Source organism: Patiria miniata, unplaced genomic scaffold (genome assembly GCF_015706575.1).
Source record: "Patiria miniata isolate m_02_andy unplaced genomic scaffold, ASM1570657v1 HiC_scaffold_5, whole genome shotgun sequence".
In the NCBI taxonomy this organism is placed as follows: Eukaryota; Metazoa; Echinodermata; class Asteroidea; order Valvatida; family Asterinidae; genus Patiria; species Patiria miniata.
This window is the reverse complement of record NW_024037072.1, coordinates 21570642-21598351: the sequence shown is the minus strand read 5'-3', so window position 1 is coordinate 21598351 and position 27710 is coordinate 21570642. Positions and strand designations below refer to the sequence as shown.

The following is a 27710-nucleotide window of genomic DNA, read 5'->3' as shown; positions in this document are numbered from 1 at the left end:
AGATCTTTCTGGAAAATTTCAAATTGTAAGGGGTTAACCTAGCTTTTTTAGTGATATTTGGCAAAATAAGATGTGAATATAAAATTTCAAATTGTAAGGGGTTATTCTTGCTTTTTAAGTAAAATTGGGCAAATTTAAATGTTTATGAAAAATCTCAAATTGTAAGAGGTGAACCTTGCATTTTTGAGCAAAATGGGGCAAAATCAGGTGTTTATGAAAAATGTCAGATTGTAAGGGGTTCACCTTGCATTTTTAGCAAAATTGGGCAATATCAGATTTTTATGAAAAATCTCAAATTGTAAGGGGTGACCTTGCATTTTTAGCAAAATTGGGCAAAATTCAGATGTTTCTGAAAAATTTCAGATGTAAGGGGGTTAACCTTGCTTTTTAAGTAAAATTGGGCAAATTTTAATGTGCATGAAAAATTTCAAATTGTTAGGGGTTAACCTTGCATTTTTTTGCAAAATACGGCAAAACCAGGTGTTCATGAAAAATTTCAGATTGTAAAGGGTTCACCTTGCATTTTAGTAAAATTGGGCAAAATCAGATTTGTATGAAAAATCAAAAATTGTAAGAGGTTAACCTTGCCAAATAAGGGCAAAATCAGATGTTTCTGGAACATTGCAGATTGAAAGGGGTTAACCTTGCTTTTTTAAGCGAAATTGGGAAAAATCAGATGTTTCTTGAAAATTGCAGATTGTAAGGAGTTAACTTGGCATTTTTAGCATAAACTGGGCAATATCAGATTGATATGAAAAATCTCAAATTGTAAGGGGTGAACCTTGTATTTTTAGCGAAATTGGGCAAAATCAGATCTTTCTGGAAAATTTCAAATTGTAAGGGGTTAACCTAGCTTTTTTAGTGATATTTGGCAAAATAAGATGTGAATATAAAATTTCAAATTGTAAGGGGTTATTCTTGCTTTTTAAGTAAAATTGGGCAAATTTAAATGTTTATGAAAAATCTCAAATTGTAAGAGGTGAACCTTGCATTTTTGAGCAAAATGGGGCAAAATCAGGTGTTTATGAAAAATGTCAGATTGTAAGGGGTTCACCTTGCATTTTTTGCAAAATTGGGCAATATCAGATTTTTATGAAAAATCTCAAATTGTAAGGGGTGAACCTTGCATTTTTAGCAAAATTTGGAGCATATTTTACTAAAATTGGGCAAAATCAGATGCTTCTCAAAAATCCAGAGTAAAGTTTCCGCAGAAAACAGCTGTTGAAAAAGAGCCCAATGTTGAACTTTACTGAGTCTGAGGTCTATCGAGGGGACGATCCTTATTTCAACTCCCGGAGATTCGCTGACAGTCTCTATTTTTCTTTTTAAGAAAGTCGAAATAGCTGAAGAGGGAGGTGAGAATCTATATGTGCCCAGATACAAAGAGTAGAAATCTACGCGTCTGTCTTTTGAAAATACACAATTGCGGTGTTCATTGTTGCGTAATGATCCGCCTAGCACACGACTGTTTTGCACATTAGGCTGTGTTATGCAGCTTCCTAACAAACCAAACACACTGGGCTCATTATATCGACTTGTTTTTACCCATTAAGGTAAAGTAAATGGACCCAGTAATCTTCCTGGCGCGTTTGCTCACCTATAAAGACAACCTTTCTCAGTTTAAGGAAAATTCTAAGGTAACGAAATGGCCGAGTGGTTACGATTCGTCGTCCACGGTTAGCTGGGTCCCGGGTTCGAATCCCGCTGGTGTCTTTTTGGTTTTTAACGTATGAGTTCAATTATTCACTATAAGAGATTTAATTTCCCGTCGTAAAGTACCAACAGTACCTTAGCTTAATCGGTAAGCACTGCTGCTGGTACTGTCCGCGAGTTCCAGGTTGGCGCCTTCGTACAGGTTCAGGGCATGTGGTCCACTCGGAGGATCAGGGCTTAGGGGCCGCCCTGTTCCTCCCTTAGCTCTTTGCTTTTACATGGTGCCTGGCCCTCCGGGGTTATATGGATGGATAGGGAAGGAAGTGTGTATTGGTCGGGGACGCCGAGACCCCGGAAGAGAACTAAGGGATCGGCTGGGGCATTGTTATGGCTCAGACCGATCCCTGAAAGCTTGACTAGCACATAACTTTTTGATTTTTTTTTACCCTCTATCTTTTATACTTTGGTTTAGTTTGATATCTACAGCTGCTCGGCAGGTCTACGGGTAGTATCAAAATTGAAACAATGGTGTATGTCATAAATCAATGAATATTTCATAATTGACTATAGTCAAGTTTCGTTTGATCAATTGACTATCATTATATAATGACGCGATTGCCAATTGACGTAAGAAACGCCATAAATTATACCGGGAAAGAATAAAGATGTACATTGTAATATAAATATTATTTATACATCTTTCAAATAATGTGTCTTTAATTGTGAGCATTCCAAACAATACAGTAATTCGCAATAGTAATAGAATGGTATATGATAGCACGATCAATGCGTCTCTATTAAATTTTAAAAAATATAGGCCCCTATGTGTGAAATATTCTTTGATTGACTATGAGCATTCCATACGAATGAGTGAATCGCAAAATATAGCAACAACAAAAGAGAAAGGAAAAAGAGAAAATTCCTTTACCCTTAAAACTGGAAATATAATTTGTTTTAAAAAAGTCAAATGGGACAGTACATGTATTGATTGAACAGTTTGCAAGGAGTTAGCCTTACATTTTTAGCAAAATTGGGAAAAATCAGATGTTTCTGAAAAATTGCAGCTTGTAAGGGGTTAACCTTGCATTTTTAGTAAAATTTAGATGTTTATGAAACATTTCAAATTGTAAGGGGTTAACCTTGCTTTTGTAGTAAAATTTGGCAAAATAAGATGTGTATGAAAAATTCAAATTGTCAGTGGTTAACCTTGCATTTTTTAGCAAAATAGGGCAAAATCAGGTGTTTATGGAAAATTTCAGATTGTAAGGGGTTAACTTTGCAGTTTTAGCAAAATTGGGCAAAATCAGATTTGTATGAAAAATCAAAAACTGTAAGAGGTTAACCTTGCCAAATTAGGGCAAAATCAGTTGTTTCTGGAAAATTGCAGACTAAAAGGGGTTAACCTTGCCTTTTTAAGCGAAATTGGGAAAAATCAGATGTTTCTTGAAAATTGCAGATTGTAAGGGGTTAACTTGCCATTTTTAGCATAACTGGGCAATATCAGATTGAGATGAAAAATCTCAAATTGTAAGGGGTGAAATGGAAATTTTTAGCGGAAACTTTACATCTGGATTTTTCAGAAGCATCTGATTTTGCCCAATTTTAGTAAAATATGCTCCAAATTTTGCTAAAAAAGCAAGGCTAACCCCTTACCATTTTAGATTTTTATTACAAATCTGATTTTGCCAAATTTTACTAAATATACAAGGTACACCTCTTACAATTTAAAATTTTTCATAAACATTTCTTTTTGCCCAATTTTGCTAGAAATGCAAGGTTAACCCCTTACAATTTGATTTTTTTTTTCATGAACATCTAATTTTTCCCAATCTTATTCAAAAAGCAAGGTTAACCCCTTACAGTCTGCAATTTTCCAGAAACATCAGATTTTTCCCCCAATTTTGCTTAAAAAATGCAAGGTTAACCCCTTATAGGCCTAATTTGAAATTTTTCATAAACATCTAACTTTGCCAAATTTCACTAAAAAAGCAAGGAAAATCCCTAACATCTGAAATTTTCCAGAAACATCTGATTTTGCCCAATTTTGCTAAAATGCAAGGTTAACCCCTTACAATTTGAAATCTTCCATAAACATCTGATTTTGCCCTATTTTGCTAAAAAAAAATGCAATCTTAACCCCTTTCAATTTGAAATTTGTCATAAACATCTAATTTTTACCAAATTTCACTTAAAAAAAAGTAAGGTTAATTCCTTACATCGGAATTTTTTTCAGAAACATCCGATTTTGCCCAATTTTGCTAATATATGCAAGGTTCACCCCTTACAATTTAAAATTTTTCATAAAAATCTCATTTTGCCCAATTTTGCTTAAAATGCAAGGTTAACCCCTTTCAATCTGCAATTTTCCAGAAATATCTGATTTTGCCCTAATTTGGCAAAGGTTAACCCCTTATATTTGATTTTTCATACAATTTTGCTAAAAATGCAATGTGAATCCTTTACAATCTGAAATTTTTCATGAACACCTGGTTTGCCGTATTTTGCTAAAAAATGCAAGGTTAACCCCTACAATTTGAAATTTTTCATGCACATTAAAATTTGCCCAATTTTACTAAAAAAGCAAGGTTAACCCCCTTACATCTGAAATTTTTCAGAAACATCTGATTTTGCCCAATTTTGCTAAAAATGCAAGGTTCACCCCTTTCAATTTGAAATTTTTCATAAACATCTAATTTTTACCCAATTTCACTTTAAAAAAAATAAGGTTAATTCCTTACATCGAATTTTTTTTCAGAAACATCCGATTTTGCCCAATTTTGCTAATATATGCAAGGTTCACCCTTTACAATTTAAAATTTTTTATAAAAATCTCATTTTGCCCAATTTTGCTTAAAATGCAAGGTTAACCCCTTTCAATCTGCAATTTTCCAGAAACATCTGATTTTGCCCTACTTTGGCAAAGGTTAACCCCTTACAATTTTTGATTTTTCATACAATTTTGCTAAAAATGCAATGTGAATCCTTTACAATCTGAAATTTTTCATGAACACCTGGTTTGCCGTATTTTGCTAAAAAATGCAAGGTTAACCCCTACAATTTGAAATTTTTCATGCACATTAAAATTTGCCCAATTTTACTAAAAAAGCAAGGTTAACCCCCTTACATCTGAAATTTTTCAGAAACATCTGAATTTGCCCAATTTTGCTAAATGCAAGGTTCACCCCTTACAATTTGAGATTTTTCATAAAAATCTGATATTACCCAGTTTTGCTAAAAATGCAAGGTTAACCCCTTTCAATCTGCAATTTTCCAGAAACATCTGATTTTGCCCTAATTGGGCAAAGGTAAACCCCTTACAATTTTCGATTTTTCATACAAATCTGATTTTTCCCAATTTTGCTAAAAATGCAAGGTTCACCCCTTATAATTTGAGATTTTTCATAAACATTTAAATTTGCCCAATTTGTTTGAAATTTTATATTCACATCTTATTTTGCCAAATATCACTAAAAAAGGTAGAATAACCCCTTACAATCTGAAATTTTCCATAAACATCTGATTTTGCCCTATTTTGCTAAAAAAAATGCAATCTTAACCCCTTTCAATTTGAAATTTTTCAGAAACATCTAATTTTTACCAAATTTCACTTTAAAAAAAAGTAAGGTTAATTCCTTACATCGGAATTTTTTTCAGAAACATCTGATTTTGCCCAATTTTGCTAATATATGCAAGGTTCACCCCTTACAATTTAAAATTTTTCATAAAAATCTCATTTTGCCCAATTTTGCTTAAAATGCAAGGTTAACCCCTTTCAATCTGCATTTTTCCAGAAACATCTGATTTTGCCCTAATTTGGCAAAGGTTAACCCCTTACAATTTTTGATTTTTCATACAATTTTGCTAAAAATGCAAGGTGAAACCCTTGCAATCTGACATTTTTTATTCACATCTGATTTTGCCAAATATCACTAAAAAAGCTAGGTTAACCCCTTACAATCTGAAATTTTCCAGAAAGATCTGATTTTGCCCAATTTCGCTAAAAATACAAGGTTCACCCCTTACAATTTGAGATTTTTCATATCAATCTGATATTGCCCAGTTATGCTAAAAATGCCAAGTTAACCCCTTACAATCTGCAATTTTCAAGAAACATCAGATTTTTCCCAATTTCGCATAAAAAAGCAAGGTTAACCCCTTTCAATCTGCAATTTTCCAGAAACATCTGATTTTGCCCTAATTTGGCAAGGTTAACCTCTTACAATTTGAGATTTTTCATACAAATCTGATTTTGACAAATTTTGCTAAAAATGCAAAGTTAACCCCTTACAATCTGAAATTTTCCATAAACACCTGATTTCACCCTATTTTGCTAAAAAATGCAAGGTTAACCACTGACAATTTGAAATTTTTCATAAACATTTAAATTTTCCCAATTTTACTAAAAAAGAAAGGTTAACCCCTTACAATTTGAAATTTTTCATACACATCTTATTTTGCCAAATATTACTACAAAAGCAAGGTTAACCCCTTACAATCTGAAATTTTCCAGAAAGATCTGATTTTGCCCAATTTCGCTAAAAAATGCAAGGTTCACCCCTTACTATTTGAAATGTTTCATAAACATCTAAATTTTACTAAAATTGCAGGGTTAACCCCTTACAAGCTGCAATTTTCCAGAAACATCTGATTTTTCCCAATTTTGCTTAAATGTAAGGCTAACTCCTTGCAAACTGTTCAATCAATACATGAAGTGTCCCATTTGACTTTTTTTAAAAAAATAATTTTTCCAGTTTTTAGGGTAAAGGAATTTTCTCTTTTTCCTTTCTCTTTTGTTGTTGCTATATTTTGCGAATTAACTCATTCGTATGGAATGCTCATAGTCAATCAAAGAATATTTCACAAATAGGGGCCTAAATTATATATTTTTAAATTTAATAGAGACGCATTGATCGTGCTATCATATACCATTCTATTACTATTGCGAATTACTGTATTGTTTGGAATGCTCACAATTAAAGACGTTATTTGAAAGATGTATAAAAATATTTATATTACAATGTACATCTTTATTCTTTCCCGGTATAATTTATGGCGTTTCTTACGTCAATTGGCAATCGCGTCATTATATAATGATAGTCAAATTGATCAAACTAAAAAACTCCGTTTTGATTATAGTCAATTATGAAATATTCATTGATTTATGACATACACCATTGTTTCAATTTTGATACTACCCGTAGACCTGCCGAGCAGCTGTAGATATCAAACTAAACCAAAGTATAAAAGATAGAGGGTAAAAAAAAAATCAAAAAGTTATGTGCTAGTCAAGCTTTCAGGGATCGGTCTGAGCCATAACAATGCCCCAGCCGATCCCTTAGTTCTCTTCCGGGGTCTCGGCGTCCCCGACCAATACACACTTCCTTCCCTATCCATCCATATAACCCCGGAGGGCCAGGCACCATGTAAAAGCAAAGAGCTAAGGGAGGAACAGGGCGGCCCCTAAGCCCTGATCCTCCGAGTGGACCACATGCCCTGAACCTGTACGAAGGCGCCAACCTGGAACTCGCGGACAGTACCAGCAGCAGTGCTTACCGATTAAGCTAAGGTACTGTTGGTACTTTACGACGGGAAATTAAATCTCTTATAGTGAATAATTGAACTCATACGTTAAAAACCAAAAAGACACCAGCGGGATTCGAACCCGGGACCCCGCTAACCGTGGACGACGAATCGTAACCACTCGGCCATTTCGTTACCTTAGAATTTTCCTTAAACTAAGAAAAGTTGTCTTTATAGGTGAGCAAACGCGCCAGGAAGATTACTGGGTCCATTTGCTTTACCTTAATGGGTAAAAACAAGTCGATATAATGAGCCCAGTGTGTTTGGTTTGTTAGGAAGCTGCATAACACAGCCTAATGTGCAAAACAGTCGTGTGCTAGGCGGATCATTACGCAACAATGAACACCGCAATTGTGTATTTTCAAAAGGCAGACGCGTAGATTTCTACTCTTTGTATCTGGGCACATATAGATTCTCACCTTCCTCTTCAGCTATTTCGACTTTCTTAAAAAGAAAAATAGAGACTGTCAGCGAATCTCCGGGAGTTGAAATAAGGATCGTCCCCTCGATAGACCTCAGACTCAGTAAAGTTCAACATTGGGCTCTTTTTCAACAGCTGTTTTTTGCGGAAACTTTACATCTAGATTTTTTTAAAAGCATCTGATTTTGCCCAATTTTAGTAAAATATGCTCCAAATTTTGCTAAAAAAGCAAGATTAACCCCTTACCATTTTAGATTTTTCATACAAATCTGATTTTGCCTAATGTTACTAAATATACAAGGTACACCTCTTACAATTTAAAATTTTTCATAAACATTTCTTTTTGCCCATTTTGCTAGAAATACAATGTTCAGCCTTTTTCAGAATCATCTGATTGTGTCCTATTTTGCTAAAAAAAAATGCAAGGTTAACCCCTTACAATTTGAATTTTTTTCATGAACGGCTATTCCTTCCATTGGTGTGCCGACACTGTACTTCTTCAAAGGGCTGCAAGGTGCTTCTGTGGTTGCTTACAAGTTGTGCAGATATCGCAACTTGCTTACATCACTTCGCGACTCGTAGCAGTAGAACCTTGTCTGAGGCTCTTTCAGACGTTTAAGTCCGTCCCAAGTGTCCGGACGTTGGTTCACAGTGAAGAAGTTTCATCAAGTCTTCACGCATATTCGAAGGAAGGATTAATTGCCACGTTTTCTTAATATCACCTACAGCTGGTTCCCTTCGTCTATACAGCACTCCATCACGTACTTCTTGACGCTGACATTGCGTCCAATAGAATTTTACAACTCTGCCCTCGGGAGAGATTTCTTCCCAGTCTGGTCGCTGTTCTCTCGGAGTACCGGCCCGATGTCTTTGTCATTCAGTTGCGACCCTCTTAAGTCTTTGGCTGTCCATCCGAGGTCTTCTGACCTCCAGCCCTCTTTAGACTTTTCCTCTGGGTTTCTTCTCCGGCCTGGCGCGGTAGTTCCAATCACGGAACAATACGTTATTGGTAAATCTTGCGCCTCGGTATTTGCGTTGGAGTCAGTGCTTACTTTAGGGTCTCCGTTAGATGGCACAAAAAAGGGCAAGACTTTTTTTACCAAATAGGGCACTTGTTTAAAAAAAGGGCACTTGTTCCGAAAAAAAGGGCACTTACTTGTTAATAAAATTTAATAAAGGCACTCTTTGCAAATATTGGAGGATGGCCGGTAATGAAAAAAGGCAGTTTATAAATCGAAAAGGGCAGTCTGTACATAAATGGGGGGGGGTTAAATACCCCTAAACCCCCCCCCCCCCCCCCCCCCCCCCCCCCCCCCCCCCCCCCCCCCCCCCCCCCCCCCCCCGCTGGCAATGCCTTGGGCTATCCCACCGCTTAACAGTGCTAAGATGTTACCTTTCGGAGACCTATATTTACGAACATGCAACAGTACATATGTCTAGTAATAGCCCCCTCTTCCCTTTGCATTTTTAAAACTGCTGCTCCCAATGTTGACAGATCACCGCTGCTAAAAGATAGGCAGATGAACTCAGTACCTAGACACGTCATGATACATCCACTCAACTTATCTTGGTAACCAATAGGCCCGTGAATAATAACCCACGAAGCAAATATTTGGGAAAAGCTTCGAAAAGATAAAACCTGTATCGTATCACTTTATCAAATTCTAAAATAAGTTACACATTGACTTCACCGTTGTATTCATATACATGTACCATATCATGTGATAATGGCAAATCGGTATAGATAAACTTTGGCAAAAATACACCTTCGTCACGTCATTTTGGGATATCATAGTCCGTGCGGTTACAAGGAAATACGGTTGGTGCCTTTATTTCCAGCTTTACAGACAATACTGCTGAAACAGAATGGTAAACTTTGGAGGGAAGACGATTTTACTTCTGTTGATTTCCATCCACATTGGATCGGCTAGGAGTGATGGTAAGTCGGTCATTTTTTGTAAAAAAAACAAGGTTTTAAAACGCCTCATATTATCAATGTAAAAAAATGTATGTGTAGGCCTATATTATGTGTAGGCTATATAGATATAATAAATATAAACACTGTATGATCAAGATCAAGATGGCGCGTTTGTTTGGTATGGTTTAGCTTGGTTTTTGTGGATTGAAAATCAAAGCAACAATTACAATATCTACTTTTTCCCTCACCAGAATATGACGAATGTCCAGAAATTGAAGGACCAACTGTTTGGATTGGTGAGTACTAACAAGTACAGTACATAATGTTCGGTTGATTGACACAAAATTCCCATGTGCTGTTGAATTAGTGCATAGAAGTAAAGAAGCTCCTTTGTTTAAAGAACGTCGTCGAGGGGGACATAGCTCAGTGGTACGGTACAGCATCGACTGTAGACCGAAAGGACCCCGTTCAAACCAGGTTGTGCCCTACTTTAAGGCCCCGCTATTTTTTTTCTTTTTTATTCCTGTAAAATTCGAATCCCCCCCCCCCCCTGCGGGAAAAAACAATAGAAAAGTATGCTCAAAGAGAACATTGCACATACAATCTACCCACAACTGACGTTAGAGTGCAACATGTTTAATATATATGCTTCTTTGAAGAAAATGAGATCCTATAATGGGTCGTTGTTATCATGCAATAAGCATAAGGGGCATAGCTCAGCGGAAGAGCATTCGACTGCAGGTCGAGAGGTCCCCGGTTCAAACCCGGGTGTCCCCTGCAAATGGGTTCCAGGGATCCACCTCCACCTCTAAAATATATTCCCCCACATTCCTATACTTGTTCATTCTCGTTATGTTCCTTCTCTCCCTCCTCCAAAAAGAGGTTTGGGATTTTTCTGAGAAAAAAAAGAATCAGTTTTTGGAAGGCTGTCATTAGCTTTTGTAATTCTTTTTTTATTCCCCTATCAAACTATAGACAACGCACCAGACTGCCAAGCCAACTCGTCATACTGTCATCACTTTGGACTCGATTACGTCTGCAGCACCAACATCACAGACGAAGGCAATTCGTGTCTTGGTGGCACCCAGGTCAAATGTGCCCACTCACAAGCACCGCCTCTGGCTACGCCCCTTCCCATCAACACTTTAAAGCTGATCACCTATAATGTATGGGAGTTGAATTATCTGGTGGCTCAGATCGGACAGCGAGAGCGAACCTGCCGCATCCCCGCTAAGATCTTCAAGATGAATCCCGACGTGGACGTCGTTGTCCTAGAGGAGGTTTTCATGGGAGGCTGCATCGTCAACGTCAACAACTCCCTGACGATGAGGGACATACTTGGAGAGTTCGGTTTCGTCCACTCCACCCGGACGGTAGGAGACTCCCTGGCCCTCCTGCCCGGGGCGAGAGTGGCAGAGAAGCGCAACTCCACTGCGGAAAACGGCGGTGTCTTCATCGCATCGCGCTGGCCGATTGTCCAGGAGAAGCAAAAGGTGTTTGACAACTACGATCCAACCACATCAGATGCCCTCTCTGCTAAAGGGGTAATGTACGCCCGAGTCCGTAAGACCGTCGAAGACGCCAGTAAAGATTTCCACATTTTTGGTACCCACATGCAGTCCACTGAGAAGACAGAGTCACCTGGGATCAGAGTTCTGCAGGCTGGTGAGATCTTCGACTTCATGCAGGGAATGTCCATCCCAATCAGCGAACCAGTGATCTACACCGGGGATCTAAATGGAGACTTAATCAATAAGGAAGAGAACGCTCGGGCTATAATAGATGCCCTGAACGCCAACATGCCAAGTCTCATCGGTCCAATAAAAGTTACCTACGACCACCAGAATAATGACAATCTCGATCCAACCGACAAGGATGCCGAGTATCTAGACTACATCCTCACCAGCAACGGTCACGAGCAGCCTGTCGGGGCCAGTACCCAGGTGTTTCGTCCGCGAAGCGACCAGCCCGTTGAGGTTTGCAGAGATTTTCGCCTGTTCAAGTTCTTCATGTACCCACACTCCCCTGACTGCAGGGAAACGAAGACTGTCAGTGACCTGTCTGACCATTTTCCAGTTGTGGGTATCTTCCAATATCCCACAGACAAGGCAGAGATGACGACACAGGCCCCTGGAGTCCACACAACAAGCAGTGGCAGTTCTCCGGTTACTGGCGCGGTTTTTGCTGTTGTGACATCGTTGACAGTGTTGATAAATTCACATATCTTCAAAAAATTGATCTTTATTTAATTAGAGTTGTGAACTAGCAACGATCTACAATCACTTCATTTGAAAAGTTATTAGCTGAAAGGTTGCATCTATTAGAGTACATTTCTGTCATACATTATGTTGTACCTTCGATTTTCACCGAATCTAGAACTGAGTACTATCAAGCTAGATGACCTGTCGGCTTGATCTACTAGCCAGGCTTGCCTTGTCTAAAATTGTCTTGTTTTAAAGGGAAGATACCACATTTGTAAACATCACCAAACGAAATGATCAAATTATCACGAAATACCTTACTGGATTGTTAGGGAATGACATTCTAAAGCATCTTGTTAAATCGTGGCTCCTGGTGTGCTGACATTTTCAAGAAAATTTGTTTTTCTCCAACGCTGGTCGGCCGACCAGCGTTGGAAAAAAACTGGCTTTTTTTTTTAAACTGCTCCTATTTTTTCATGATTAGTTATTGCGCATATTCTTTGCAATTGATTACACACCTGTGAAGGGGTACAAGCCTGTTAGACTGATTCTCTGACCCTACAATTCCCCAAAGTCTATAAATTGCTCCGTTTCATTTTAAGTGGGGTCAGAGAACCAGACTACAAGAACATGATTGGATTTCTTAGTTTTTCCAGCACCTACAAGCCCAAAACGTGAAACAAATCATTTGCTATATGACTGAAAAATTGCAGCAAAAGCAATGTTGTACATTCCCTTTAAGCTACAAGTGCCGAATTTAGATTGGCATACATCAGGTGTGTAATTCCTTGCTTGAATCAGAGGCCTATACCCAGCACGATATGTGAGAGAGGGGTACCCCCAAACTCCCTGGCCCTATACCATACACACCTTATACTAATGTTAGGTACATCCCCTAGACATCTCCAAAGAATTCCTGAGATTTTGGTAACACAATGACCAACACAAAAGAGGGGGGAGGGGGTTCCCTCTGTCACATATCGTGCTACATATGCAGAGGCCGGTCACTGCTTTGTAACAATTTCAGTATTTTTCCTATGAAAACCAACGCACACTTGAGTACACCCTGCCTGCAGCACTCTCTTTCTGTTTTAACAAATTGCTGGTTGTCCTGAACAGTGAGAAAAGTAAGGCGTCCAGTGAGTGTACAGTGATGGTGTGTCCCGGTTCGTTTGAGCTTATTCATATTCACTGAAAACTTTAGGATATTTCTTTAGGGTGCAAATATTTAAATATTTAAGCCAAACACATAGTTATATGCACTTTATTTTATTTAAAAGAAAACAAATCTTCTTTTTTTTATTTGACGTAGTTATAGCATGTCAAAAATGATGTTATTTCTAAAAACTGACTGTATTTACAAAGTAACTGTAATCATATTGATGAAATCTATATACAACTTTATGCATTTTTAAGTCAATAGCTCTCATCTATAACACTTAACAGAAATTGTGAAAAGGAAAAACTAACTTGAAAAAGACATTACAAAATGCTAAAAAGCACTTTATGTTATCACTTGATTTTCCCATTGTGTGTAAAGCAAGAAGCCTGCATAGGTTTTGAATTTGACAAATGCATTTCCTTAGAAAACCCTTTGAATTTCAAATTTCACTTGCATAATTATGTCAGATTCCTTTTGAAAAGGTGCCTTCAACTGCTAACAATAAGCACTAACATTGTATAACTGTTACTCGAAGACAAGAGTCAAAATTTATGTCAAGTACATGTATATGTAGGTCCGTTTCTTGGAACTCTTAGAGGAGACCACATGCATCTAGTAACGTTGCCTCGCGCCAAAGTCACCCAGAGCCATCTTCAAGCACAAAACTTTTAATTTTATGATTTTTCGTCTCACTTGAAAATTGCATTTGCTGATCCAATTGGTTACAAATTATATACAATACAAGCTAACATTCTTCAGAACTAAGTTTCATTCCATGCAGTAGATGGCACTTAAAAGACCATTGTCAAGTTGCGGCCGTCATGATTTTTGCACATTCACTTCAATGTAACCAAAGTGAGGCTTGAAGATAAAATAGTCTGGTTCCTTTTGGGGCAAAAAAGAATATCATTCAGTATTGTTATAGGATACAGGACACATGACTGAAGTTGGCAGCATGACAAAGGTCTATAGACCAAATTGCAAGAAGTTTATAGAACTGCATTCTGCACACATCTATAAAATAAATGTTTATGAAAGCAGCCAGTGACGGTTGTCATGACGATCCTGTGCCAGAGTCTGTGTCGGTATTTCCCAGAATGCCCCAGGCCCTGTAGTCATTTGGTCTGGCATCTTTGATCTGTCCCATTTCGGCCGTTCGGTAGAAAACTGCAAATGCACAGAAAAGTGTCTCTTTATTACCGATGCATGACATTATCCCTGGTTTCTTAAACTCGAGTTCAAGTAGGCAACCTGAGCATCAAGCAAGCAACAGTTCCCAGGATATTCCTTTTTCTTAACTTTCAGTCGGTGTTGGGAGAAGTTTGCGTACAATATGTTAAGTGACTATCTATAGTTAATGGCAAGTTAAAGAAGAACCAGAAGGAGTGTTACAGAATGCCAATTTTCTCTAAGATTGATTTTCATTATTGGCATTTATCCAAAAAGTAATCTACCGAATTATTATCAAAAAGATTACTGGTACTAAACACCCGGTGAAATAATTTGGTCTGGCTTCAAGTGCTGCCATTTACAAGAAATCAAGAAATGTAGTTGATTTCTAACGATCAGTGAATGGACTCGGTAGAAGGTGCCCGCTGAATGGTCAGAATCTTGAGGTCAAGACGCAGTCTTGTTTTGCATAATGAATTGCCGAATCTGCTCGCATATCACAGACCTAATCTGAGCAAGGGGATATTCCATAGGCTACCTGCCCCCTCCAAACCTGGAAATTTGTATCCATCCTTTTCTGTGGACTTTCCGCTTCATTTTAAGTACAAACTAGAATGCAATAGGATAACAAATGATACGTGTCATTACTTACGCTCAAGTATATACGGGTAATTCTCATGCATATGTCTTCTGTAATCTGCAAAAAAAAAAGAAATAGGAAATAAAGACAAAAATGGATTGAGGTGATACTTTTCAACTAAATGACACAAAGTGATAGATCAGCATTCCACTTTCCCTGCGCATGCAAAGGAGGAGTTTATGTTGTTGGCATCGACAAGGATTGTTTAACCTTTTCTCTGTGAAGGTAGTTTGTTTGAAAAGAGGGATGCAAGCTTTAAAATATGCTGAAAAGGGGACTGATTTGGATTTTTCTAACAAAGAGTGACAATTAATGCTCGTGCTTCAAATATATTCAGAATATATAAAGAGAAATAAGTCAGTGTCAAGCTGATACTATTTAGTATTTACTAAAGTCGCCTTGTTAATACAAACTCTGTAAAATTATAAAAATCATGGTCACAGTGAACATAAAGCCTTGGTCCCAACTGTGCATTTATGTGAACACAAATGGGACCGCTGCTCCTTTTTCATACAAAACTCTGATATATAACAAACACTCTGGCTGAGTCTGGCTGAGTTTGTATTAACGAGAGTTGACTACATTGTCGTGTTCAAAAATCAATCATAACGAGAATAGGGCTTCGAATACGCCCACTGAATACTGAAGAGGCACCTGACTTTACCTTGGCTAACGTTCATTTTATGCCACACGTAGTACGCAGCTCCAAAGGCAGCTACTTCTGCGGCAATCAAGTACTTGGAGAACCTCCACAGGGCCGCGCCACCCCACATCTTGTGTCTGAGAGATCTGTAAAAACAAAGTAGGGTCATCCCGTGTCAATTCAACACGATTTTGGACCCGACCCTCACAGATGGAAACGATATTTGGTGTGAATGATTGGCCCATATGAGAAACTCCCAGAACTGAATTTTTTGGTAGTTTGGCTTGTTAGATTTTGAGATACGGGTCAACGAACTTTTGACTAATTAGCATGACCTCCGAACTTTAAATACTTGTATCTCCTAAACTATAGCACCTACATGTAGCACCTACAAAGCCAATGTGTACAAAGCTCTTTGAAAAGCCTCCATTTCACAAAATAAAACCAAAATCGTACCATGAAGCGCAGAGGAAATGTGTAACGAAATGACCTTTGACCTTGAAATTTGAATTAAATATGCTTCAAATTTCGTATTTTTTTTCAGATGTTAGTTTCTGAAGTAGGCCTAAGCAAAAATCTTGGAAAATGTTGTGATGGGCCCAGCTCTTTAAGTTTTCCTTGATGTCCTTGCTCTATGGTCCCTTGGTTGGCGATCGTGAAGTGTAGGGCCCCTGTTTTATTTTGATCAAATTAGACTTAGAGTCCAAAATGTTTTTTATTGCTCAAAAATCACCTTTACAATCAAAAGCAGACTTTTTTCAATTCTAATGACACCCGCAATTTTGAACAGATTCTTGGGGTAGAATTAAATCACGATTTTCCTGCGCGGTTAGTGCCTTGCGATTCAGCGCGCCGTGCGTGCTCACAGTAGGCTTACATCGCGCGGTGATCGCCATCTTTATTTTCGGGTTGCGTGTTGTTGCCGCGCTGTCATCGTCATTTTCACCCCTAAATGTCCCTCAAAAGATCAAAACCCTCCCTCTATCTATGACATACCTGTTTATAGAGAATGTCGCCAACTACTATTACTAACAAGTTTGGTAGGTTCAATAATTTTAAAGTGGATTTTGTTCCCTTATAAGAACTGGGCCCTACACTTCACGATCGCCCCTTGGCTGATCATTACCTGTTGTGTTGGAAAATTAACAAAAGTACGACAGGGAACCAGTCTCCAAATTACTATCTTTAGTGCACATTTTTTAGTATGGTGTCGTAGAAATTATTACTGTTTATCTGTAAATAATGTTTTCTTTATAAAGACTTTAATCTTCCCACCTTCGAACTCACATATCCATAGTCTTTTATGACCAAGCTAATTGAATGAATGAATATATTTTCTCTCTTACCTGACGTTTGTTCTATCTAAGTTATCACCTTGTGGAAACCAAACCACCAGACTTATTCATCAGTCGGGGCTAGAATTAGAGTCTGTCGGTTCTTTTTCGTACTCTATTCATGCTATTGATCGCAAACGACTATCACTAGAGGGCGCCTGCCAATTATTACAGCGCGCTAGCGAAAGAATATTTAAAGGGGCCAGACCAGTGATAAACTTCCATAGACCCCAATGATAGATGCTCACACTTCAGAAATTCGGGAAAAATACTTACAACTCTCCAAGGTGTTCGAAACACACATCAAATTAAGGTTTACTTCATCATCTTTCATTTTCTTTCAATTTTTGGGGGTTTAACTGATGACTTTTAGGAGAAATTTCCATCCGAAGATGATCATCCCTGAAAATAGTCCTGAAGCCCATCGCCATGTTGAAAAACGATGCCTACACTCCATTGCAAAATAGAGCGCTTTAAGGGCCCAAATTTCATCCAAATTGAACAGAACTACAAGCGCACAGTCCTGTGCATATATATAGATATATATATATATACCCATATTTTTTACAAACCCTCAAGTTCATGGCCCACAGCATGCTCAAATACTGAAGATAGGGGGGGGGGGCATGCAAATCGTGATTTGGCCGGCGCAGGCAATTTTGGACCGATTTACTGGTCTGCAACCTTAATGGCCTTGAACAATACCTTAGTAGTATTATCATATTTATCATATGGCATACTTGCATGGGGCAATTGTGGCATTGGTCAGATAAATAGAATACTCAAACTCCAAAAAAAGGCTTTGCGTATAATTAACTTTACCTCATTTCAAGAACATAGTAATCCTCTTTTCTATCAATGTAAATCATTAAAGTCAGTGATATATATATTTTCTTAATGTAAGTGGGGGCCCCTACTCGGCAAGTATATTATTGAGCTCCAGTAGGTCCGTGTAGCGTAATGTAAAAAATCGATCCATGAAGTGCATTCTTGTGTCCCATTTGATTTTGTTTTTTAATTTGTGTATTTCTTAAATTGCGCCATAAAAAAATGTATATAGTCATATCAACGTTAATTGATAGTTTGAAATAACTAAAGTTTGTTTCGGTATGATCACATTCATAAGTATATGCCTTTGTATTGAAATTAATTCAAGAAGTAGACAATTTGTTTAGTTTTACTACACCACTCGAAGCATTCCATATTTGTACAGGCCTACACATTTACAAATAATGGAAACACTCTGTACCCAGATTATCTGTCCTCTCTTCTCACAATCCAGACCCGTCCTTACTCCCTTCGTTCTTCTGCGGGAGAGCAGAGCACCTTGTCATCCCCAAGTCACGTAAACAGGCTGGTGACAGGGCCTTCTCCAATGCCGCTACCCGCTTGGAATAGCCTATACCATCCCCGTCAGAAGTTCTGGCCGATTTTGTCCTTCAAAAAGGCTCTCAAGACCAACCTTTTCCCCAAATCGTAGCTGGCTGGCCTCTTTTCTTGTCTTCTTTCCCTGTTTTCATTCTTTGTTTAGCACGTTGTATCCTTAGGCAATTTGAGGCTCTATAAATCCAGTTATTGTTATTATTATTATTATTATTATTTTACTAACAGCTAGGATAGGGCGACAGATTTTGCTAACTCCGTCCACAATAGGGCGACACACCTTATTAAGGCGACATATAACTGTCGCCCTTTTGTGAAAACGACCCTTAGGACAAGGAATGTTGCTGTCGCAAACCATCTAGATCGATTCCTCGTGGTCCAATTAGTATAAATACTAAATTTCATGGAAAAAGGATAAGGTAAACTTGGGTTAGGTGACAGTTTAGGTTTGTGCACACGTCTATGGGAAAGTCGCCCTATTATTATTATTATCATCACCATTGTCTTAAAACCTGGAAACGCGAAATAGCAGGGTAGGCCTAAAATGAAGCAAATTGAGACGAACTTATATAATCAGTTACCGGTGCACAATGCCATGAAAAAAACGTTCACCACGGGCCTCTTTTATTATAAAAAAAAAATGCCGGACGGACAATCGTTATGACTTATTTTATTATCTCGCCTCTGCTCTTCTACATAAAAAAATTGTTTTATGCGTGTCTTCATTTGCATAACGACCTTGTTTGTATTATACATACAAAGTTTGTGATCGTATTAAAAATTTATGCATATGAATGCATCTGATGAAATTAATGAAGGATGAATGGATAAAAAAACCGACCTGCAATTTTAAAAGTAAAGAGGGGAAAGGGGCCATCAGCATATGCACTGAAAGACACAACGAGAGTATACCGGAACATCCGAATCTACTCGTAAACTATACATGAGGACGGCTGTAAAAGCGTTCGTCAAGTTATAGCAAAGCATGCTGGCATGTCTTGTGTTGTTGTTGTTTGCGATGTGCCCTTACTCTACAGCTATGCCTATTCCGGTAAGTCAAAATGATCAGTGCAAATCCATATTCGATGAAGTTCACAGTCGTCAGACGCAATTGAACAACACCACGTTATTAGAAACCATACGACTGGCATTTCGTCGACAAAAAAAATGAACACAGTTTCATAGGTCAAACATTTTCACAACTTGAAATGAATGTACTTCAAATCCAATGCAATTGAATCCTTTGCCACGGAATAATAAGTTCTTCTTTTTTGACAGATTACCTCTACGTTAATTAAAGAAACGATGAATCAGATTCAACTAAGTGACCTCCATGGAAAAATGGTTCCAGTCGGTGAGTGAATTTCAAAAGTGTTTTATGACTTGTATCCTCTGCACAGACGCATTTTGAAGTAACTTATTTTGCTCCATTTATGAAATAGAAAAAAAAATTAACCCAGCTGTACTGTAAGCATGGATCATAATCCTACAACCCAACAGTTCAAAAATAACTGCAAACGTGTCTTTCTGTCTTCTAGATCTCGTACAATCAAGGGCGGATCCAGGGGGGGGGGGGGCCAAAGGGGGCCATGCCCCCCCCCAAAAAAAAAACGAAACCATTTTTTTTGTTTTTATGTGACATCGCAATAAAGGCAGGCAATGAGTACACCACCATCTTTTCCTCAAAAAAAACATTGGTTAAAGTGGTCAGAAATTGCCTCAGATCGCACCACAGAGCATCTAGAATCCAAAAAAATTTCGGGGCCCTTAAGCGGGCCCCGAACCCCACGCCGTAATTTTTTTAACCCACTTTTTGGGGGGACCAAAATTTTTTTTTGGGCCCCCCCAAATTGTGTTCTGGATCCGCCCTTAATTGCGTACAATAGACCATTATCATGTTGCAGCCATTTAATTTTTCCCATTCAGATCAATGTAAGTAGCGAGGCTGGAAGGAAAAATAGTCTGGTTCCTTTTTTGCGCAAAAACATTATCATTCAGTACTGTTATTGGATACAGGGAACATGACTAAAATGGTGGACGTGTGATAAAGGTCTATTAAGATGACTCAAAGCAACTTCATGAACGCCCCAGGATTCGTTTAAAAAAACGAAACGGTATAACGGAAATATCCAGGGTGACCCCAAAAAATGCAACCCTAAAACATTTGCCTTTAAAAAAAGGGATCGGTGGATTTTCATGTTTTGGGTATCAGATTAAAGCTAATATTTTTTTCTTTCAAATACTGAAAACACTTTGGGTTACTGAGCAAATGGCAATTATGTAAAAGTAGTCGTTTTTTATCCACCCACAAAAATTACCACAGTAAGGGATTTTCACCGTACCTATCCTTACAAATGAGTATACAAATGAATTTGATGAAAATACATTTATTTTCTACCTGAACAGGTATCTCATCCCTTTTAGTCCTATTTTAAACACTTTGAGCACCATAAATATGTCAAAATACTAACGAAATTGCACAAATGAAGGATAATTGCACAGTAGGCTTATTACAGTAAAATGTTTCACTGTTTGAGGTATTTGTGTACAGGATAAAAAAAAATGACTACTCTCACATAATTGGCATTTTCTCAGCAACCCCAAAGTGCTATTTTAACGATTTTTCAGTATTTGAAAGAAAAATCTCTCAGCTTTAATCTGATACCCACAGCATGAAAATCCACCTATTCCTCTTTTTAAGGCAAATGTTTTAGGGTTGCATTTTTTGGGTCACCCTGTATATTTTTCCATTGCAACTCTTCACATCTTTCTTGTGCCAACCACACAAGACCTCCACATTAAGCTTAGGCTTTATAGATTTCCGTATGACAGTCAAACAATTTTTTTTTTAGACATAAATTTGGATCACCAATTAAAGTGCAAAGAAAAATGAATCGAAATATTGGTGTGGTGTAATGATGAAAAGTTCACGATATTTCTATTTCAGATTTGGTGCTTTTGGTTGTTCTAATTTACTTCGGTAAGCGGCTGAGAGAACATAGCAAGAAAGTGAAGTGGGAGAAGAAATGTAAGGAAGTGAACAACGTCTGCTTCTTTTATTAGAAAAAGTAAAACTGCCATATATATATAAGATGTACTATAAGCATATAATTGTAACCTTCATGTATTTACAAGTCCTCGTCTGATTTGAGGCCTTGTATGCCTCTCTCATCAGATCTTTATGTAAAAACTCTGGTTGAAATAATATGTGCGCATGCAATTTGGGGTTGGTGCTTCAAAGTCAAACTTGAATGGTTGAGATTTATAAGATTCATTATACGATTTATTATAAGCATACAATGTTCGGACTGCATGCAACTGATGTTTTCACAGGCGTTGTCTCTTTTGTTCAGATCGAAAACGACCGTTCATGGATCCTACTGAACATCAGTGTTTCTATTACACTTACCCTGTCCCTGGTCCAACTGACCCTGACTTCCCAACAAGCAAACCTACAAGAACGTGCCGAACATCAGGTATGTTAAGTTCCAATTCTTCAGCCAAACGGAGATGGGCGAATGGGCAAATAGATTATGTTATCTTCGACATGTCTCTCCGGACTCTGCCACCCCACCCCTCCCCTCCCCTCCCGGAGAATTATTCATTTCAATATCGGTTGTTACGATCACTAAAATGTTCCTGCTTTACTTAAAAATGTCTTTCTACTTATACCAATCATGGCGTCGACTCTATGGCGGCCTGTCATTTATTCCGGGTCATTTATTCAGTTATGTTTCCATTTATTACAGGGCCCAAATGCACGATTCAGGAAATACCTACCGACTCCATCCACGAGTATGAGCATATTCCATCTTTGCCTTGAGACTCAACATCTATGCTTTCCTGCCTTTTTGCTAATGTTACATGGTGTCCACTGATTCAGGTGATTTGTGGATGAATTGCACTTGTGAAGCCTCGTATGGTGTTTGGTTTGTGATTTTACAGTTTCAACTTTGTAAAACTGTCGTCGTTTGACAAAAAAAATCCCACGCGTGTGGTGCCAGTGCACGTGTGCTATATGATGTCCGCCGTTTTTAGCGGCTGTTTAGAAAACCGTCGGAGGATGTCTTTGGCAAATTGAGACAAGAAAGCCACAGCTCAAAAATGAATTCAACAGAATATCGCCGAGTACGGTCAAACGATTGAAAGTGGCGATAATATTACTACTTCCACTACATGGAAAGGCAATCACTAGTGCACCCCACGTATGTATGTCGGGGCATGGTTGGGGATTGTCACTTAAATTTTGCCCGAGGGGTGGGGATTTTGTCACTTCAATAGTGACAATCCCCACGTCTTGGGTGGGGCAGCCGGGGGGGGGGGGGGGGAGGGGGGGGGAACAATTGATAGGCGCATTAGTAGCTTGCTATACACCCCTCGTCATATATGTTTTGTAATCACTTCCAAAATTATTTTCTTCTGGTGTTAATTTTTCGGTGGTTTTCAGGAGGAAACTTCTGGTAAAAAGGAATGATGGATAGGTTTTGTGGTAATTATAAGCTACTTGACCAAAACGGTCGAAATGGTTTGTTTTCACTTCTTTTTAATTCGAGAATGGATTGTTAATTCAGTTCCAGAATGGGTTGTTATAAAGTGATGTGTTGTTCCGTTAAATAACGTTAAGTACAAAGTACAGTTCGTTTTTTTACTAACAACATCTGCAGGATTCATGAGTCAAAAGAAGCGGAACCCACACCCCCAAAATTATATTTCATATTTAAAAAAAACATGCAGCACCAAACATGATAATGACTTGAAAGCCAATTTCATAAGCTACTTTTAGATGAAAAAACACTGAAATTGCTCAATCCGTTCAAAGAATATGACCATTTAAACACAATGACCGTAACACCTCTTTTGTCCAAAAATGCGATTTCAAGAATCGTCGTCACAATTGTCTTCAAATATCACCAGCGATAAAACCTCAGTTTAAAAGTTAAAAATATTCAACAAAATCCTTTCGAAGGCCCGCGTCTATTCCAAAAAGTGGATTTTATATTGTTTGCCTAAACAGGGTTGTTAATAAAGACATTGTGTACTACAGTTGTTAACAGTTGCTGAAACAAGTATAAACAAGTATTCTGTGTCATTTTCTTTGTTGTTCCAACAGTCGGAATACACAATAAACTCCTTTTTTGGACGAAACATGTTTTAGGGTCATTGCGTATAAATGATGATATTCTTTGAACGGATTGAGCAATTTCAGTAATTTTTTCCTCCACAGGTAGTTTATGAAATTGGCTTTCCAGTCATTATTATGTTTTGTGCGACATGTTTTTAAAATATGAAATATATTTGGGGCGTTTGGGTTCCGTCTTTTTTGACTCACCATGTGTGTACAATACTGAAGCGGTTATTGACGTCATGAAACAAATTCACCATATTTGAAAAGTGGTAAATTTTTACGATTTCGCAGCACAATGAACGTTTGCCGTGGCGTCATTATTACGCGCTGACGTTCACATTCGCGCCAAAAAATGAACCACCTTTATTTATGCACATCAGTGACGATCAATTTAGTTGACAGATGGTGAATACGGGAAACTGAATTTGCATACGAACTTATTTAGTTATTTATTTATCTATTTATATGTATTTTACATCTTCCGGCATTAAAAATTGTGATTAAATGAGCAACGGGTGTCAAGGAAAAAACAAAAGTATAAAACTGGCATCAAAATGATGCGTCCATCCAGACCCCTGTTCAAAAGAAAAAAATATTAAAGGATAATTGCACAGTTGAAAAAATACAAATCGCCAAACAACTATCGCCAAGGCTGCAGCCTTATAATGGGTCATTCCATAAATTTGGGGTCCAGTTTTTGTGTGTCCCTGTTACATCTGACATGTATAAGATTTTGTTATTCAGGACACATTCTTTAATGCCTTCTACCTCCAAGAGTAATTATGCAACGCAAAGTACCTCCTGCCAAACAAATTTTAAAAAATTAGTGCGAAATCAATTTTAATGATGTGGCAAATTATAGGTCAGGTGTAACAGGGACACAAAAGAATGTCACACTTTTGGACCTAGTCTATGTAATAGACGAACAGATTCGCGAACGGATTCGCTGATTAATAAGGCAAGACCTCGCCTCTCGACCTCCTAGATTTTGAACAATCAGTGGACGCTTTCTATATCGGGTCTTCGGTCATTCACAGTTGTGCGTCAAAGACAATAGATATAAAACAAAATGTGTCACGCGCTCTGTATCATGTTACCCGATATCACGCCCGGCCGTTGTTGTTTTACGAAACACTGTATTCGAATTGACCAATCAAACAATTAAGTCCTGATTTAGGAATGAAATGACGTCACGATTAAGCAAAATCGACCCCGATTGGCTGGCGCGCGGCTTGCATATATCTGCATGTCTAGAGATATCAGACGTTTATACAGGAGTTTGGCTCCGTGGATATCGGGCGATACTCAGACTACGGGGTGTGTAAAAAAAAAAACGAAACCCAAATGTCGGGACAGTTTTTGTAGTGAAGTTCTGCATGTAGCACTTTAAATATCTAGGATATGAAAGCCCAATTCATAAGCTTTCGTTAAGTACAAGAATAATTCAAATCACTCATGTGCTTTTCAAGTTACGGAGTTTTAAACACAGCCGCCGTTTTAAGGTTCTGTCCACGGATCACAAAAAAGTTCAGCGTTCTCTCAGCAACACGAAAACAAATCACATGAGGATGTGTGTGTTAATTGTTTTCGTTTTGTGATCCGTGGACAGAACTTTTTTAAAAGTTTTGTCCACGGATCACAAAAGTTGTGTGTTCTTTTAAAAACGGTGGTTGCGTTTAAAATTCCGTTACTTGAAAAGGACATAAGTGATTTGAATGATTCTTGTACTAAAAGAAAGCTTATGAATTGGGCTTTCATATCCTAGATTTTGAAAGTACTACATGCAGAACTTCACTGAAACAATTGTCCCGACAGTTTGGTTTCGGTTTTTTTTTTTTTTTTTTACTCACCCTGTATTTTGGACCATGGAAAGACCCACTTTTTCACTTTTTCATTTTAACCCAAACAGGTGAAATGACACAGTAAATTTATCAGCAAAGAAATGGAAAGTAAGCAGGAGGTCTAGGGCTCAAATGCCACCTGGGTATTTCTTTTGTTTATGAAATAACGTCGTTGAAAGGAATTTTTATTTGAAAAAGAAGCAGTCTTTTTTTTATTAGAAACCAAGTACTCCTGATGAATTGAATTCTATATATATTCAATATCTATAAAGTTCTCTTTGGAAATATTTGCCGAATTCCTACTGTATTATTTGTTTATAGTGTATAATTGAAGAAAACATTTAAAAACACTTATTAGTATATAACTTGTTAATTGTATTGGTAAATAAAACATTTCTAAATGCTGCTGGTAGTAATTTCAAATATAAGTGGCAGAGTAACATTTACATATTATGTGGATCCTTGGAATACCACCTCCTCACGTACAGCGAAGGGATAATTTTGCATTACACTTTATTCACACAATTGAAGAAGAAAAACCCCGATGGTAATCCAACTCTGTGTACATATATCATCGCCGATCAAGTTGTTCGTTTTGTCTTTTTTGTCTTATTAAGTATTCATCCTCTCCCTGATTCGGAGATATGGGCCTAGACCTAACTATATGGCGCATATAAAATATTTATATGCATATTATAACAGCAGGCCATGTCACGGTCCGCTAATTAGTTGCAGATCGGACTTTGCATGCATTAATTTAAAGTTTCTTAAAACGTGGTGTCAAAGCTCAAACTAGGAGAAATACCAGGTCAAAAAAAGTCAAAAAAAGCGAAACATAAGTGTTGGGACTATTGTTTTAGTGAAGTTCTTCATGTAGCACTTTCGAAATCTAGGATATAAAAGCCCAATTCATGAGCTTTCTTTTAGTACAAGAATCATTCAAATCACTCGTGTACTTTTTAAGTTACAGAAGTTTAAACACAACCACCGTTTTAAAGCTCTGTCCACGGATCACAAGAATGTGTGCGTTCAGCAAAACGAAAACAATTCACACACATCCGTATGTGATTTGTTTTCGTTTTGCTGAAAGAACACTAACCTTTCTGTGATCCGTGGACAGAACTTTAAAACGGTGGTTGTGGTTAAAATTCCGTAACTTGAAAAGTACATAAGTGATTTTAATGATTGTTGTACTAAAAGAAAGCTTATGAATTGGGCTTTCATATCCTAGATTTCGAAAGTGCTACATGCAGAACTTCACTAAAACAATAATCCCGACATTTGGGTTTCGCTTTTTTTGACTCACCCTGTACTGATGCTTGTGTCCCCAAGCCTCTGAAGCAAGACACTTGACGCAAACGGAGGCCCGACCTCCCTAACGAGGAATGTTATAGGCCTGTATGAGCCTTCACGGACACGTGGGGTTGATGGGTTGTTTTTCGTGCGGATCAAGAGCAAGATCCACATCAGTAATTATTAAATCCTTAGTTCTCCTGTTGACAAGAAAAAACTCAAGAGGAGAGGGATCGGTTTGGTCGGCTTTTTTTTTAATACAGTTCCCTCTCAAACAGGAATATCAAACTCACCTTTTTTCTGATATGCGTCCGTCTGGAAGGAGGGCTAGTCTGTATCAAAAATATCAGAGTATTTTTCCTTTTTCTTTTTTCCTTCTGCCTCTCACACGATCTGGTGATGTGACAGCCACACTTATTCATGGGGAAACCTGATATTGTTACAGTCGCATTGTAGCTTTAGCTTGATATGCATTACCTCAAGTAAGTACACTGTTGAAGGCCTTAAGGCAAAATAATATCATTCACCTTGACATCAAAGCTGCATCTATCCGTTAAATCCGACATGGCTTAATTGAAATACAAGTGAGAAAAGGTGGCTGAAACAGCGCCATAACATCACAAACTTTGCAGACATTTACATGGCGAGGGCCATGGTCTGCCAGTCCCAGTATTGTGGCACATCGGGGCCGTATCATAAGTCCGACGCCTCATAGGTCCGACGCCTCATAATTCCAAAATTTCGGACTTATGACGCGTCGGACTTATGCTGAGTCATAAAATTAATTTGTTCCGCCTCATAGGTCCGACGCCTCATAAGTCCGACGTCGAAATAACAAGACGTTTAAATTTGTCGGACCTACGAGGCGTCGGAGCCAGCTATGAGGCGTCGGACCTATGAGGCGTCGGACCTATGAGGCGTCGGACCTATGAGGCGTCGGACCTATGAGGCGTCGGACCTATGAGGCGTCGGACCTATGAGGCGTCGGACCTATGAGGCGTCGGACCTATGAGGCGTCGGACCTATGAGGCGTCGGACCTATGAGGCGTCGGACCTATGAGGCGTCGGACCTATGAGGCGTCGGACCTATGAGGCGTCGGACCTATGAGGCGTCGGACCTATGAGGCGTCGGACCTATGAGCAGTGGCGTCACCAGACTTTTCAGTCTGGGGGGGCACAGGGGGGGCACCAGCATTTGATGGGGGGGCACTTAGGTGGATACGGATCGCCGTCCTGGGGGAGGGGTCTAAGGGGAGGGGGTGCCCCCCTCCCCTTTGGAAAATTTTCGCATACGGAGGATGGGCTAGATGCAAAATGGTGCCACATTTGATGCTAAATTCGATCTG

The 27710-nt window shown here is 38.4% G+C and overlaps 3 protein-coding genes and 1 non-coding gene across 4 annotated transcripts; 3 read left to right on the top strand and 1 right to left on the bottom strand.

The window, feature by feature from the left end:
* Window positions 1-9237: 9237 nt before the first annotated feature.
* On the top strand, window positions 9238-12098 carry LOC119740402 (sphingomyelinase C-like). Its single transcript, XM_038215692.1, has 3 exons — window positions 9238-9593; window positions 9824-9868; window positions 10548-12098. Exons 1-3 carry the CDS (start codon window positions 9521-9523, stop codon window positions 11819-11821), a joined length of 1392 nt encoding a protein of 463 aa, XP_038071620.1. The 5' UTR covers window positions 9238-9520; the 3' UTR covers window positions 11822-12098.
* Window positions 10278-10349, top strand: Trnac-gca. Its single transcript has one exon. It is a non-coding gene; the product is annotated as a tRNA-Cys (tRNA).
* A 1205-nt stretch (window positions 12099-13303) lies between the features above and the next one.
* Window positions 13304-16848, bottom strand: LOC119741969 (protein CEBPZOS-like). Its single transcript, XM_038217940.1, has 4 exons — window positions 16735-16848; window positions 15410-15534; window positions 14758-14802; window positions 13304-14102 (listed from the first exon to the last, which is right to left on the bottom strand). Exons 2-4 carry the CDS (start codon window positions 15516-15518, stop codon window positions 13990-13992), a joined length of 267 nt encoding a protein of 88 aa, XP_038073868.1. The 5' UTR covers window positions 15519-15534; window positions 16735-16848; the 3' UTR covers window positions 13304-13989.
* Window positions 16849-18959: 2111 nt separating this feature from the next.
* Window positions 18960-22262, top strand: LOC119741968. Its single transcript, XM_038217939.1, has 5 exons — window positions 18960-19156; window positions 19384-19459; window positions 21053-21133; window positions 21459-21581; window positions 21855-22262. The coding sequence occupies exons 1-5, from the start codon at window positions 19091-19093 to the stop codon at window positions 21926-21928; spliced, it is 420 nt and encodes a 139-aa protein (XP_038073867.1). The 5' UTR covers window positions 18960-19090; the 3' UTR covers window positions 21929-22262.
* The last annotated feature ends 5448 nt before the right edge of the window (window positions 22263-27710 follow it).